Source organism: Argentina silus (assembly GCF_951799395.1).
Source record: "Argentina silus genome assembly, chromosome: 1".
NCBI classification, from domain to species: Eukaryota; Metazoa; Chordata; class Actinopteri; order Argentiniformes; family Argentinidae; genus Argentina; species Argentina silus.
The window spans coordinates 3,517,423-3,532,422 of record NC_139655.1 but is presented as its reverse complement, the minus strand read 5'-3'; the positions used below and the strand labels follow the sequence as shown (position 1 = coordinate 3,532,422).

Genomic DNA, 15,000 nt, shown 5'->3' with positions numbered 1-15,000 from the left:
TTTTTTTTATATGCTTTTCATGCCTTTAACGATAAGCTGGATAGAGCTTTCAGTTTGAGATGAGTTGCTAGCTCCTTACAACGGCACCAACTGTAAACTAATTCGCTAGCTAACTGTCTGTCTTACACTACAGTTTAGCCGAAGTCAAACCGACAACCTCATTCTGTGAACTGTTATCACAGCCAGCCAGCCAGCCAGCTCGCTAGCTAGCTATGTGATTTGCTTAATGTCAGACAAAAAGTCTTAATTTGAGCCGCGGTGCGAGTATCCGTGGTGCAGCGAGTGGAATGCGATATCCGTAGAGTAAAGGTCAGGAGTGGATTTCTCCAGATCAGTGTTCAGTAATGCTCCGACTGTAACTGACTCCTTCTCGCTCGTTATTGGGAGCTGAGGCATGTTTTCAACGGTCATCAGAACTCAAAATATGTTTAGGGGCACAAGCGACTAAAAATTATGGAGGAAGTCGCGTGTTTTGTCCTAAGGTAGGCTATTTTAATGTACTGTGGCTGTTATGTCATCATTTTCATTAGATGGACTAGATTGACAAGTTATGACAAGTTATGTCATATATTATATATATATTCTGCGTTTTACTTTCATCATTCTTTAATAGAGGAAACATTAATAGAGAGGCACACATGAACTTTGACCTTGTGGTGTCCTCTCTGAGTCCTCCTCCTGAAGCCAACATTAGGCAGGGTCATTGGCAGCTTTATGTGAAGTGATGAATTCTGTTATGAATAACTTAAACGCAACCCCCCCCCCCCTCTCTCTCTCTCAATCTATTAAAAAAGTGCTTTCATCAATCCACTTTTAAATCCATGTGGGGAGAGGTAGTTCAGCGAGAGGCGTGGAGAATTGGGACACAGCATGTGAAGTGTGCACTGATATACTGTATAGCTGGAAGCAGAGTGTAGTAGAGTAAGCTGATCTGAGATCTGCTCTCAGGGTCGCCTCCCGTACCCTTCCTGAGGTGGCTGGGCCTGGGGGACGTTGCTTTGGTGAAGGGGGGCATGAGGAGGTTCTCCTCCCTGATCTGTGACTCTCCTCTAGGCCCGGGGGATGAGGCGAGGCTGAGGCTCCGTTCAAAAAAATCCCAACCAATCCCAACCAATCAACAAGCTCGTTATACTGCTGTCAGGACAACAGATTGGGTGTCGGGGGAAAATAAACTCAGGCTGGGAGAAATAGTCCCTCTCTCCAGGTCTCTGCTTATAACTGATGACAAGCACAGAGCTCAGGTCACAGGGCTATGTAACATCTATATCTATATCTATATCTATATCTATATATATATCTATATCTATATATAATATATGCGTCATATAGCCCTGTGACCCAACCTAAACCAGTCAATGGTTTTGTGTTATTATCCAGTTGTTTGACATGAGCAAGCTGCTAAATAAATATAAATATAGTGTTTGTCTATTATGAGTATCCAGTCAGTCACATTGTGTTTACAGTTCTATCTGCTTACTTGGAAAAGCCTTTGTAAGACTGAGGCCAACTTCACACTCAGCACAACACTAGCATCATACAAGGGTGATGGTTAAGGGGATGGTATTTAGATGGTAAAGGGATTTTTCCCAAAGGAAAATACTGAAAACTAATATAAATTGGTATGTCCATAGGAGATATACATACTAAAGCCCTCTTCACCCCCACTACCCCCCTGTACAAGTTTCTCTCCTGTTAATAAAAAAAAAAGAAAAAAAAAAGAAAAAAAATCCTTCTTCTAGCATTGTGACTGCCTATGGCACTTACTTAAACGAATGTATTTGTTGTAAGTCGCTTTGGATAAAGGCGTCTGCTAAATGCCGTAAATGTAAATGTAAATGTAAATGTAGATGTAAATGTAAATGTAAATGTAGATGGAGTGTTGTGTATAAAAGGCAGAGGGCCGTCTGATTTCATCAGGCCTTCCATCACTCCTCTCTCTGTGTGTAGCATGAAAAGAACACCATTAAGCCTTTAAGCCCTTTGATACACTGAACTCTGTTTAACTAGCAGGAGTAAATCTGGCCCCTTGTACCCTGCTCACACACTGATGGGGGGATACATCAGTGCTCCTCTGTGGCTCAGTGTGGTCCTCTGTGGCTCGGTTGGTAGAGCATGGCGCTGACAACGCTTAGGTTGTGGGTTTGATTCCTGCTGGGACCATATATACTGAAATGTATGCACTCACTGCAACGTAAGTCGATTTGGACAAAAGCATCAGCTAAATGGCATATATATATATATTATACAGATCTGTGTTCCATCCGTTAGCGTAGTGTAACCCTTCACTACCCACGGATAAAGTGCAAGGGGTCAGTGCAAGTGTGTCCAGGTGAACTTGAAGAAACAGTTTTATATGACCATGACTTGCCCTTCCTACACTCTGAACTGTTCATGCCACTGCTCACAATCTAAATAAGCATCTAGACCACTGATCCGGCCTGCTTTGGCTACCATTTAAGTCATTATCCACTACGGGGAGACGGACACAACATCAGAGAGATGAGCGTGGGGCAGTACTGTATGTTCCCTATAAGACCGGGATAAGAGCATCTACAGGAAATTACCACAAATTAGCACTTTTCCAGTTGACAAGTCAGAGACTTCCTGTGCATATGATCCAATTATACGACTGTATACACAATGTGGGGATCTGTCTGGTTGTGTGTGTGTGTGTGTGTGTGTGTGTGTGTGCGTGTGTGTGTGTGTGTGTGTGTGTGTGCGTGTGTGTGTGTGTGCGTGTGTGTGTGTGTGCGTGTGCGTGTGCGTGTGTGTTACGGGAGTCTGTAATTACGCCTCTACTCATCTAGTCAACTGGGGTCAGGCTGTGCTCACATGGTTAAGCTTTCGGCGCTTGTAGCTATTGTTCTATCTGTGTTGAGGGAGTCATAACTCTTATTCAGTTTATTCTGCTTAATGCAGTATGTCTGTCTGGACAGAAACAATACAGGATGTGCAGTTTCCTGTTTAGTTAACCACTTGTTTTACAAAGTGAAATAGAAACTTGATGTTATATTGGGTCGACTATTCATGTCCAAAGGAGGTTGTGCAGTTATGCTCTCTGGACATTGATGGTGCCAGCTCTATATTTAAAACCTTGCCTTCTTAGTGTCTCTGCTCATTGGTGCTCTGCCTCGATGGGGATAGATTAGGACTGGTTCTCCGTCCAGCAGCTCAGGAGACAGGACAGAGCACGCTAGTCCCTCACCAGCACCCACCCTTCTCTCTTGTTAGGGCCAGTCACTGCAGGTAGCCCAGGCTCCCACAGAGAGGGATGGCCTTGGAGTCTAAGACCCCCACCCCTTCAACCCCCCCCTTCATAGGGCTCAACTGCTTACCCAGGAGGATGGGTGATGGAAGATAAACACAAAGACAAAAGAAGGAGGTGGAAGAGAAGAGAGGAGAAGGGGAGGAGAGAAGAAGAGAAGGGGGGAAGAGTGGGCTCCTTGTGGAGCAGAGGCACAATGCGGGAGGGAGAGGACTGTGCATGAACGGTGTGTGTGTGTGTGTGTGTGTGTGTATGTGTGTGTGTGTGTGTGTGTGTTATGCGCCATGGGAGCTGTGCTCAGCTGGGTCGTTGCACGCCTCTACACACTGGTTCTGGACACAGCTGTGGTGTCTGGGCTCTGGAGCGTAAGTCAGACATCAGGAAAACTTTGTTCACCCCTGGCTTTGGCTTTCTGTGTGTGTATGTGTGTATGTGTGTATGTGTGTGTGTGTGTGTGTGTGTGTGTGTGTGTGTGTGTGTGTGTGCGTGTGTGTGTGTGCGTGCTTCAGTGTCTGTGTTTTTATGGAGCAGTTTTGTAGTAGAGGATGGTTTTAATAAAGTGTGTTGCTGACTGTAGCCTATTTGAAGCTAAACTGTTTGATACATTGATTCTTTCAGTCTGGTCAAAGAAGAAACGTTTCATGTTATGTAAATGCCTATTTATTGTACTGTATATGTTTATAGTTAGAGAGGGTGTGGGTTTGAAAGAAAGATAGTGTTAGTCAATAAAGAGAGAATAGACTTCTCCGTAGCAGTATTCAAACTGTAAATGTTGATAGGAAGGCTTTCCTGTTTAAATGCTTCTGTAGCACATTTCACAAGCTGCAATGTTTCTTCCTCAAATAGTCTTCTTCAGTATGACATCGGTTATTCCAGGTGGAGGAAATGTGCCGTGATAACTGAACCGCTGCTGTTTACTTAGAAACACGTGTTATTTTTTTTTATGAATAAAGCTCCTTTTTTATGAATCCAGTCTACACCACTCCCAGAGCTCCAACAGTCAACTATTCCTAATGCCTGACGAGCTACTACCCTGAGTGGTATGCAGGCTTATCAGAGACTATATCAGGATAATCTTACACTCTGAGACTCTTAGCCTTATTACGGTAATCCCCCCCCCCCCCCCCCCCCCTTTGTCTCTCTCTCTTTCCTTCTTTCATTGATCTATATCTCACTCTCTTTTTTTAACAGACCCAGGAAAACCTTGAGGACTCCCCCCACCACCCAGACGGATTAGGCCTGGAGGAGGGGGATCTGGGCGGTGTGGACCCCCAGGGATGGAGAGAGAGGACAGAGACAGGGGACACGTACTCGGAGGAGTACTTTGACTCGCACTCGTGGCACAGTGACGCGTTTTCTGACCTGAGCCCGGACGGCGAGGACTGGGTGGAGGACGTTTACACCGGGTGGCGTCTGGAGAACAGCGTTCACGCGGCGGAGAGTCGAGCCAGACGGAGGGAGAGGAGCCCCGACGCGCGCACAGAGCTCGCAGAGACTCACACATGCAGACACAGTGAAGAAAAAAACGGCCTTCACAGCACAGAAAAACACAGCCAAGAAAGCACAGGGGAAGACAGTTTGCACAGCACAGAGGAATACAACATAGACAGTCAAAACCAACCCAGCACAAACAAGCTCAGCTCTGAGATCCAACACCAGCACAGCACAGGGGTGCAGAATCAGCCCAGCAGAGACACTCTTTGTGTAGAAACAGAAATCCAGTGTAGCACAGAAACAGAAAAGACAGGAGTACTAACCCAGAGTAACACAGAGACAGAAAAGATAGAAGTACTAACCCAGACTAACACAGAGACAGAAAAGATAGGAGTACTAACCCAGACTAACACAGAGACAGAAACGATAGGAGTACTAACCCAGAGTAACACAGAGACAGAAAAGACAGGAGTACTAACCCAGACTAACACAGAGACAGAAAAGACAGGAGTACTAACCCAGAGTAACACAGAGACAGAAAAGATAGGAGTACTAACCCAGAGTAACACAGAGACAGAAAAGAGAGAAGTACTAACCCAGAGTAACACAGAGACAGAAAAGATAGGAGTACTAACCCAGAGTAACACAGAGACAGAAAAGACAGGAGTACTAACCCAGAGTAACACAGAAACAGACAAGACAGAGGCACATGGCACACAAAGCACAGAGAAACACAACACAGAGTTACAAAGTCAAATCCACTGCACAGTGCAACAGCGTCAGCACAGCGAGAGGCCCAGCCCAGAGATCCTAACCCGGCACAACACAGAACCACAAGAGCAGAGCAACACAGATGGACACAGCCCAGATATAGAGGCTGAGGTCTCACTGGGCACAGATACATTCACCATACAGACAGACAGACCAGGGGAAACGAGCACAGAGTTACCACAGCAGAGCGGCACAGGGTTGAACAGCAGAGCAGAGAAGGTGAGCATCGACACAAAAGGCACAGAGACATGTAATCGACATAGCATAGAAATACACAGCATAGATCTGAACTCCACTCATAGATCAGAGAAACCGAGCTCACAGATATATTTTCACCACACAGATGGACAATGTGTAAAGGAAGTGAGCCTTGATGTCCTGAGTATAAATACAACATGCACATCTAGTATAAACACAGACATCACATCAGAGACTCGCTGTACAAGTACAGCCAACAAACACCAAGCACAGGCACACTGCACAGACACACACAAGACAGACAAGACAGACAAGACAGACAAAACAGACGCGCACTGCAAAGGCACACTCAGCAATCACAAGCCGGAGAAGAACTTCACTGACACACAAAGGGAACTTATCACAGAGCCACTTAGGACGGAAAAACAGTCGACAGAAACACACAATACAGAGACAATCTCTAAAATAACACACAACTCAGAGACGGAGGTGAGGGAAACACCCAGCGCACAGATTAACAGCCAGGCGTCACACAACTCTGACACAGAGAACAGCCAGTCACACTATCCATGTGTTGAGATCCCCAACGGACCCCTCACACAGACACACCCTCAGGCCTGTTCCACTACCACAAAGCCCCGATATGAGGGGTGTGTATCATGTGTCGGCCTCCAGGCAGAACACAAGGTTTGTGTCTCCAGCGCACCAGAGAGGACTGAACCAAAGTCGGATAAGACAGTAAATGGAATCTGTCCCTCTGTGTGGTCAGTGGAAGTTGGACATCCCCTCTCTTTAAGCGCCTGCGATCCTGACCTGTTTCCCCCCGCACTGGACAAGGAGTGGTTCAGTCCGACTGAAACCCATCAAGCTTCACCTGTCCCGCTGACTGAGCTAGACAGGGAGGGGCTTGAAGAGACACAACAACAACAACAACAGCATAAACAACAACACACAGAGAGATACAGTTCACGACCCCAGGAGGATATAGCTCAAATCCAGGATCTAATCCCGGAGCTCCAGTACCAGGGGGGTGCCAACACCAAAACACCCAGGGACAGAGAGCTACTGTCTGGGGAGAGACTGAGGGATGAGTCACTGGGAGGCTCATTAAATCCTCAGCCTGGTTCACATCAAACCCAGTCTGACACTGAGAGGGGGTGTGAGGAATGCCTATCCTCCCATCCCCACCCTTACGTAGACCGGCCTGTTGTCTCTGACAGCTCAGGGTCAGAATCCTCCCAGTATTCAGAAACCTCTACTCGAAAGGGGGGGTCAGGGTCACCCTGCTTCCCGTACGGCAAGGGGGAAGAGGAGGAGGAAGAGGATGATGAGGAGGATTATGTTTACCTTGAGCAAGAGCAGGATGTAGAAAGCACAACCTGTTCCACACAGTCAAACACTGGCACAGCAGAACTCACAGAGAAGGCGGAGCCTGTCCAATGCAGCCCCAGTGGAATATTCCTAGAACTCACTGGTGACCCATTTGTTAACTACACACAGTGTCTGTCCAGTGAGATAAAGAAGGGGTCACCAAAACTAACAGTGGAAGGCCCCCAACCCCCCCTGAGCTCAGAGCAGGGGGCCGCTGACTCTAACTCTGCTGTGTGTAGGCAGGTCCGGTCTCACCTAGAACAGCTGGAGCTCAACCACATCCCTGAGCCCCCCTCTTCCCTCTCCTCTCTGTGGGACTCCAACAACAACAATAAGGCCAGGGTAGGATCACACCTGGGGGGTGAGGGGACTGGGGGGTGGGCCTCAGACGTACCCCAGAGCAACACAGAGGAGCAGGGAGACAAAAGCCTCTCTCCCTCCCTCACTGAGCCCACAACATTTACCTCGGACCCCCCCAGCCTACCCAGGGAGACCCCCGAGGAGAGGGTGGCCAGCCCCCTGGACGACAACCAGGACTCTGAAGAGTTCTTGTCCCCTCTGGACTACGAGCCCTACTGGAGCAGCGAGGACTCTGCTGTATCGGGGCTAGGGGAGGAGCCAGACGCCGTGCGCTTTCACTTTACCCTCGCTGAGGTGGAGGAGTTGGAGAGGCTGCAGAGAGAGGGCTGTGTGATCGACAGAGACATCACAAACCATTCCGATATTAATAACCATACAGACACAGGCTGTAGGGAGTTTGTAGAAAAGCTAGATGCCAACTGTGCTAAACCCTCTTCTCTATTCCTGTCAGACAAACAGAGCAGAAAGGGCTATCTGAACGACAGCAATGCCACTAACCATACAGGCGTTAGCGAAGGCGGAGAGGAGCTAGGGGAAAGCATTACTACCCTCAGTCCCTCAGCCCTCGCCCAATCACACACACAGAACAGAGAGGGCCTCGCCCAATCACACACACAGAACAGAGAGGGCCTCGAACCCTTAGCCTTATACCTGGAGACTAGGGAGGACAGTGTCGATAAAGAGGAGGGGCATCACAGCCCCCAGCCAGCCAAGCCCTCGTCAGACAGAGAGAGTAGCACGTTAGTGGAAGCAATAGAGGACCATCCACTAACAGAGGAGTATAGCACATACACACAGGGGGTCTCCCATCCTCTTCAGCAGGGAGAGAGGATAGTGAGGTACCCCTACCCTGACATCAGCCTCAACCTCCTCTCTGTCAGCAGCCTAGAGACCATCCTGGAGGCTGAGCGATCCCAGGAGAACTTTGGGATACTGGAGGATGAGACGGGGGTAGGGGAGAAGGAGAGAGAGCTGAGAGAGACAGGGATAGAGAAGGAGGAGAGAGAGACGGGAGGGAAAACTAGTATGAGGCCTAATGAGGAGAATGAGATTAGAGGAGAGGAACAGAGAGAGAGTGTTAGTATGAGACCGGTTGTGAAGGACAGGGATGTTGTTGACATTTCTGGAGACATAGACATGTCCACCTCCAGCCCCAAGAGCCTGTGTCTCCCCGAGGACTCGTCCAGCATGGAGTCAGAGCATCGGCTGGACACCCCTGACACCGATGACCCAAGGGTCTTGACACTACAGCTGGACAGGGAGACAGTCAACGAGAGGCGCTCTAGCCCCACCTCTGTCTCATACGACTTTGACACGACCAGCACTAACAGTGAGGAGACGGAAGAGAACATTTTCCCCGGCTTGGGGGCAAATGGCAACCTTCACAAACCAACAAAGAAGAGCAAATCTAAGGGCAGCCAGGCCAAGAGCTCCAAGTTCTCTGTCTTTGGCAAGATGCCCTCTTTCAGGAAGAGTAGAAGTCAAAAGGGCAAGGGGGAAGGTTCGCCCCGGGACTCCTCTGATGGAGGGGGCGACCCCCCATTTTACAGGTCCCTCACCATAGAGCAGGGGAGGGAACTGGGGGTGCAGGGGGACACCTCTGACGACGACGTCTTCCCCAAAGGAGACATCCTCAACCAGACAGTACAGCAGGTCTTCTCCTCGGGCCGCTACGAGGAAGAGGAAGAGGAGTATGGCTTCTTCCCTTCCACGCCACGCACACGCCACGTTCGCCACCTCTTCAGCAACCAGAGCGGGGTCGGGGGGGCCGTGGGCGAGGGCGAGGGTCTGGGGGGGACCAGCGGCCCGGAGAGCCTCCCCCCTCACCAGGCCCAGTCCCTGTCTCCCCCTGAGGCCCTGGGCTACAAGAGAAGCCGGAGCAACGACAGTCTCAACCTGCGTATGCGCTTCGCTCAGGCCCATCGTTCCCTCTCCAGCCTGTTTGAGTCGCGCACCGTGGACAAGGAGAACGAGGAGCAGCCGGGCGCGGGCGACACGGGGATCGAGGCGGGCACGGAGGTGAGCCGAGCCAAACAGTCCTGGAGGAAACTGAAGAGGGCGAAGGAGGTGGAGCTACTGAGGCGGACCGTTTCGGTGCCGGACGGGGAGGGGGGTGGCAACTCCACCAAAAATGCCAGGCAGATTCTCCAGGCAGGAGAGTGCGTGTCCGGCGCACCCCAGGACAGGCTCAGTGCCCCAGGGTCCCCCACCTCCCTAAGGGCACTGTGTTACACCGACCCCCTCTCCAAGAGAGGCGTCCCCCAGGACATGGGGGAGGACACACCCCAGGGGTGCAAGTCAGAGGGTCAGAGGAGGAAAGGCCCGCCCAATGGCCTGTCAATCTCATTCTCAGACTCTTGCCCGCATTCCTCAGACGACTCCTCTGAGGCCGCACCCCCAAACGATATCAGCCCCCTGTCACCCATGAGCCCTGCCTCGCTGGCCGCTCTGGCCAATCAGCTCTCTCCACCCTGGGCTATGTCCCCAGCGGCGGCCTATGAGGGCACGGTAGACACCCCGGTGAGGCCTATGAGCCCTAAGCCCCACAGTCCCAGGCTGGCAGCCCAGCGCAGGGCATTCCGCTACCCCCACTCTGCCCGCGCCAGTGCCCTGTCCCTCATCCTCATGGGTCAGTCGGTCAGTGTGGAAGGCCTGACTGACCCACCAGAGAGGCCAAAAACATTAAAGCCCAAGGCGTCCCCCCTGGGGTCGTCCCTCAGCCCTCTGGATGCAGTGGACAGCGGGATGGACAGCCAGTCACAGATCAGCCTGCTCACATCCATGTCCGTCAATGAGTTTCAGGTAAGACACAGCTAATATAATGATCATGATAATGATAATTGTGAAATGATTTATCTCTGTATGAGCGTTTACTCATTCTGCCATAATACCACACTCACTGTCATGTGTGATCTGGAATATGTCATACTTTTAAACGACCCCCTTATTCTGCGCAACTAATGAATTTTGCACACATGTTTTATTCATCAATGTTATAGAATGGCTAATTTAACAGCCAAAAATAAAAAAAAGCAACAACAAAAACAAATGTCCTTTGCCAGTGTATTTGCAGCTAGACATCCATATCGTATGTTATGACGATACCCCAGGGAAAATTCACCTTTGATCGACGTAGGTTGTGTGAAAGAAAACACTTGCATGAACAAATTCCCCCCGGTGCCCTAAATGGTTTGTTCCCCATTATGATAGAATAGCCTTCCTGTTTATCCATTGAACATCATTATAAATCTGGGAGATAAAAGATGCCTTGTTTAGCCCTCAATCAAGACGCTGAGGGGGTGCCAGGTTGAGGGGGTGCCAGGCTGAGGGGGTGCCAGGTTGAGGGGGTGCCAGGTTGAGGGGGTGCCAGCTCATGGGAAAAGTGTTTATGCTCACTTTCAGTGGCCCTGTAGAGTCCAGCCTCGGGCTGAATATAAATAACGACCCTCGGGCAGTTAATCCATCTCTCTCTCTCTCCTGTGTGTGTGTGTGTGTGTGTGTGAGAGAGAGAGATAAAGTGTGTGTGTGTGTGTGTGTGTGTGTGTGTGTGTGTGTGTGTGTGTGTGTGTGTTCTCTCAGAGGGGAGGCTGAACAAGACCCTCTTTATCCCCGTCTCTCCCTCTCTCCTCTCTGAAAGAAGGATGAGGAGTAGGAGGAAAAGTGAAAAGGCAAAGTCAGCTCTTTCTCCTCTCGGCTGTCGCTGGCTTGGCGGTAGATTTCCATTATATGAGTTAACAGTCTGCTCTCGTTCCCAGTGCCAGCTTTGAAAACAACACAGCCTTTCAGAGCAGGAGCTGGGAAAGTGTGAGAGTAGCGCCTCTTAGTGGTGCATGCAGGTAACAGCACCCAGCATGGCAGCAGAGGCGGACAGGATAAAACCTGATTAAGACTGATGTGATGTGACGTAGTTAGCTCTCTATTTATGGCCTCATGAACTGGAGGAGGCCTATTGTAGTCAATGGAAATACCTGTCAGGGGCATCAATGACACAGTCAAGGTGACATCAAGAGCAATGACTATCCATCCTTTTACTACTGTATGCGATTTTATAGGACTATGAAACAGTGAGAAATGGCACACCGTGTCTGAAATGACACCATATTCCCCATACAGCAGGGCACCGTGTAGGAGTCTAGTATCATTTGAGACACAGCAAGGGAGGTGTTGAGGTGAAGGTTATTACCTGTGTGATTAACCGGTTGACTGTGCACAGGATGCTAGTAGACCAGCCAGCCAATCAGGAGTGAGAAAGATACCGGACCTGAAGGCTCATGGGTCGGTCTCTACGGGGTCAGCGCTCCAGCCTGACAGGGGGAGGGGGGGTCCACCACCACGACGGCGACGATGCTCTGACGACCTGTGGATTGAGGAGGAGAGGAGACGCAGGCGTAAGCTGGCCAGAGGCGTGAGGGGGAGCCTTGGCCAGCTCAACACAGACTTACCTGACAAGCTGGAGAGAGTAAGACAGCGCTCCTACTGTTCTGTAGAGAGAGGTGCAAAACTAATGCCCTTGGAGGGGCCTAGCCCTTCCTCCTCTTCCTCTTCCACCTTCCTCCTCTTCCACCTGCTGTCTTTGTTCGTCAGAGGACTTTGTTTTCTTTCTCTCGTTTCCTCCCTCGGTTCCTACCTCTCCCTGGAGTCTCTTACATCTCTCCTTCCTTGAGTATCTCCTCTTTTTTCCATTCCATCGTTTTCTTCCCGCCTGTTTAGATGCCGTCTGTGCTCCCTCCTCTTTTTTTGACTGTCTGTTGGCTTTTGCTGTCAGGGCAAACCTGCATGCACTTTCGGCTCAACTTTGTCATTTTCTATTGGATCGTAAAGGTACAATACTGCACTTCACCTATGGAACTTTGACAGTTGTGTTGTCTTATTGTATGAAAGGTGGGCCTTTCTGCATCACCAGCTTTGATTTTGCTCCTCCCCACAGGCCCGTGCTCGAGTGTCCCTCCCTGCTGTAGAGGCCTTCCCTGGGTCGCCCCTGAAGGCCCACTGCTTCTCCCAGAGCACTCCCATTGGACTGGATTGTTTGGGCTGGAGAAGACGCATCTCCTACCCCTGTGAGTAACTACTGCTGCTGCTGACTCCCTTATACTTTCTCCCTTTTGTTTTGATGTTTGCTTTGATGGAGTAGTGGAATCCTTTCATCAGAATCAGTGGGTGTATATGTCCCGTAATTATCATTGAGCTCCGTGTTTAAAAGCATGTCCTCAACAAATTCCGGATTAGCCCTTTACCACCATGGCAGCAACATCCATTGTACAACAACTACTTTATTTATTCAGCACGCTGGTCTGAGCCAATCATGCCTTGGCATGGGCCCATTGGTAGCAGTTATATGTCCAACCAGCAGGTTGCAGCATACTCTCTTCATTTCGATCCTACAGCAGTTTCCTGAAGCCAGTAGATTTATAATACATTACAATATAATACGCTGGCATATTGATAGTCTCAGCTGGATAACAGCCAGTGTCATCATCTGTTTTTTTTATTTTTTATATACGCCATTTAGCTGACGCTTTTATCCAAAACGACTTACATTACAGCGAGTGCATACATTTCAGTATATATGGTCCCAGCGGGAATCAAACCCACAACCTAAGCGTTGTTGGCACCATGTTCTACCAACTGACAGAGGACCACATTTTGATCCTACAGCAGTTTCCTGAAGCCAGTAGATTTATAATACTGGCACATTGATAGTCGCCGCTGGATAAAAGCCAGTGTCATCATCCGTTTTAAATCCCAGGCAAGAAGGTGCTTAATATAAAAACACATGGTCTCCACAGATTCATTGTGAGTAAGATTAGTGTCTGGCGGCGCACCTTCTATTTGCAATAGAAGTGGAAGATTCCTCAACTCTTATCTGGCCTTTCCTTAATCTACCCGTCACTTGGTGAGAAAACAAACAGTACTGGAGCAGGCGGTGTCAGGCTGTCTGGTTCTTCTCCCTGTCTCAGGCTGCTGGAGGAGGAGGAGAGGGAGGAAATGGTTTAGGCAAACAAATCACTCTTTAATTCACTACACATTTACACATTTAAGTTCTCTCTCTCTCTCTCTCTGCAATTTGATAAAGGAGGTACTGAAGCAGGAGTACTTTCTGTACAGTAGCTGCTAGGGTAGGTTCCTTCCTTGTTGGTTCGGTAGAAGGTCTCACAGGAACCTAATTGGTCCCTAAAGCCATTTGCTATCCCTTGGGTGTGGATGTGGTGGCTGGGGAGAGGTGGAGATAAAGGTAGTATATAAGTGATATTACGCTGATTTAATATCATCTCAATCCTCTGCTACAGTCACACACACACACACGCACGCACGCACACGCACACACAGACACACACACACACACACACACACACACACACACACATACAGGCAGCAGATTGCATATTCTGAAAGTGAGGTCAGTGCTCTTGCACCAGATGTCTCCTGTGTAACTTGATTCATTTGAGTTAATTGAATTGAAAGATGAATCAAAAGACAATTGTCATGGCAATCTCAGTAGCTTTGGCTGTGAGCTGTCGATTTCTATGGAGTGCAATGTCCTAAGCCTCGATTTACAGACTCATTTATATCCATATTTCATAGAGTAGGAGAATTCATCTCCAAGATAGCAGCACGGTCAGCAATGTTCAAATGTGTAACAAACACAAGAACACAATGCACGCATTGTCATGGTGTTAGCAATAAAAAGCTTCTGGAAGTGTCTGCAATCTTTTGGTCTGTCCAGACATTGTCCACTGAGAGAATAGGCCCTAATCGTCCCTCCCATCTGAACTTTGCAGGATTTGTCTTTTTGTGTGACGGCTCCAATGTCATAGCTGGGTGACTCAGTGGTTCTGTCTGCCCCCCCGCCATCTTCTTATTCTCCTGGCCTTGCTGGGTTGTCTCTGTGGCATTTCAGCCACGCACACACACACACACACACACACACACACACACACACACACACACACACACACACACACACACACACACACACACACCATGAGAGAGACACACACACACACACACACACAGAGACACACACACACACACACACACACACACACACACACAGAGAGACACACACACAGAGACACACACACACACACACACACACACACACACACACACACACACACACACACACACAGGATACCGCAGTATTACGTCCCAGCTATACAGTGGGCTTGAGGCATAGCAACACTGTGGCCCTAATGACCCATAACACGCCATCACTGCTCCAGTATGACATACCAGCTGAATATTGACATCTGTTATACTCTTGAGTTTTGACATTTGCTCGTGGTGGTGATGCGTCACAGAGAAAACTGTATTTCTGTCTGAGCAGTGTGGGTGCTGCCCCAATGAGAAATCCACACATTCTTAGCATACTTGAAGTCATGAAAAAGATGGGATCAGGAGAGAAGAATCATGGCATCAGTGATGTTTCAGCCGTCTAGGGCCTTTCCCAGGCCCCTAATGTTGATGGAGGTGCTGTATTGAGATCAAGAAGCCTTGAGTACCATTCAGTGATGCTGTTTGTGACATCAGCCAGTCAAATAAACTGAGATTTAGGTGTTTCTCCAGCTAGCTAGTGTCCATAATGCTCTTCCAGAGAACCT

At 49.1% G+C, this 15,000-nt stretch overlaps 1 protein-coding gene across 1 annotated transcript in view; it reads left to right on the top strand.

Annotated features, from left to right (window-relative positions):
* arhgef4 (Rho guanine nucleotide exchange factor (GEF) 4) overlaps window positions 1-15,000 on the top strand; it is an 87,292-nt gene that overhangs the window by 35,371 nt on the left and 36,921 nt on the right. The window contains exons 3-5 of the mRNA XM_083677467.1: window positions 4,457-10,201; window positions 11,613-11,858; window positions 12,327-12,456. Coding sequence (XP_083533593.1) covers window positions 4,457-10,201; window positions 11,613-11,858; window positions 12,327-12,456 — 6,121 coding nt within the window. The remainder of the gene's footprint in view (window positions 1-4,456; window positions 10,202-11,612; window positions 11,859-12,326; window positions 12,457-15,000) is intronic.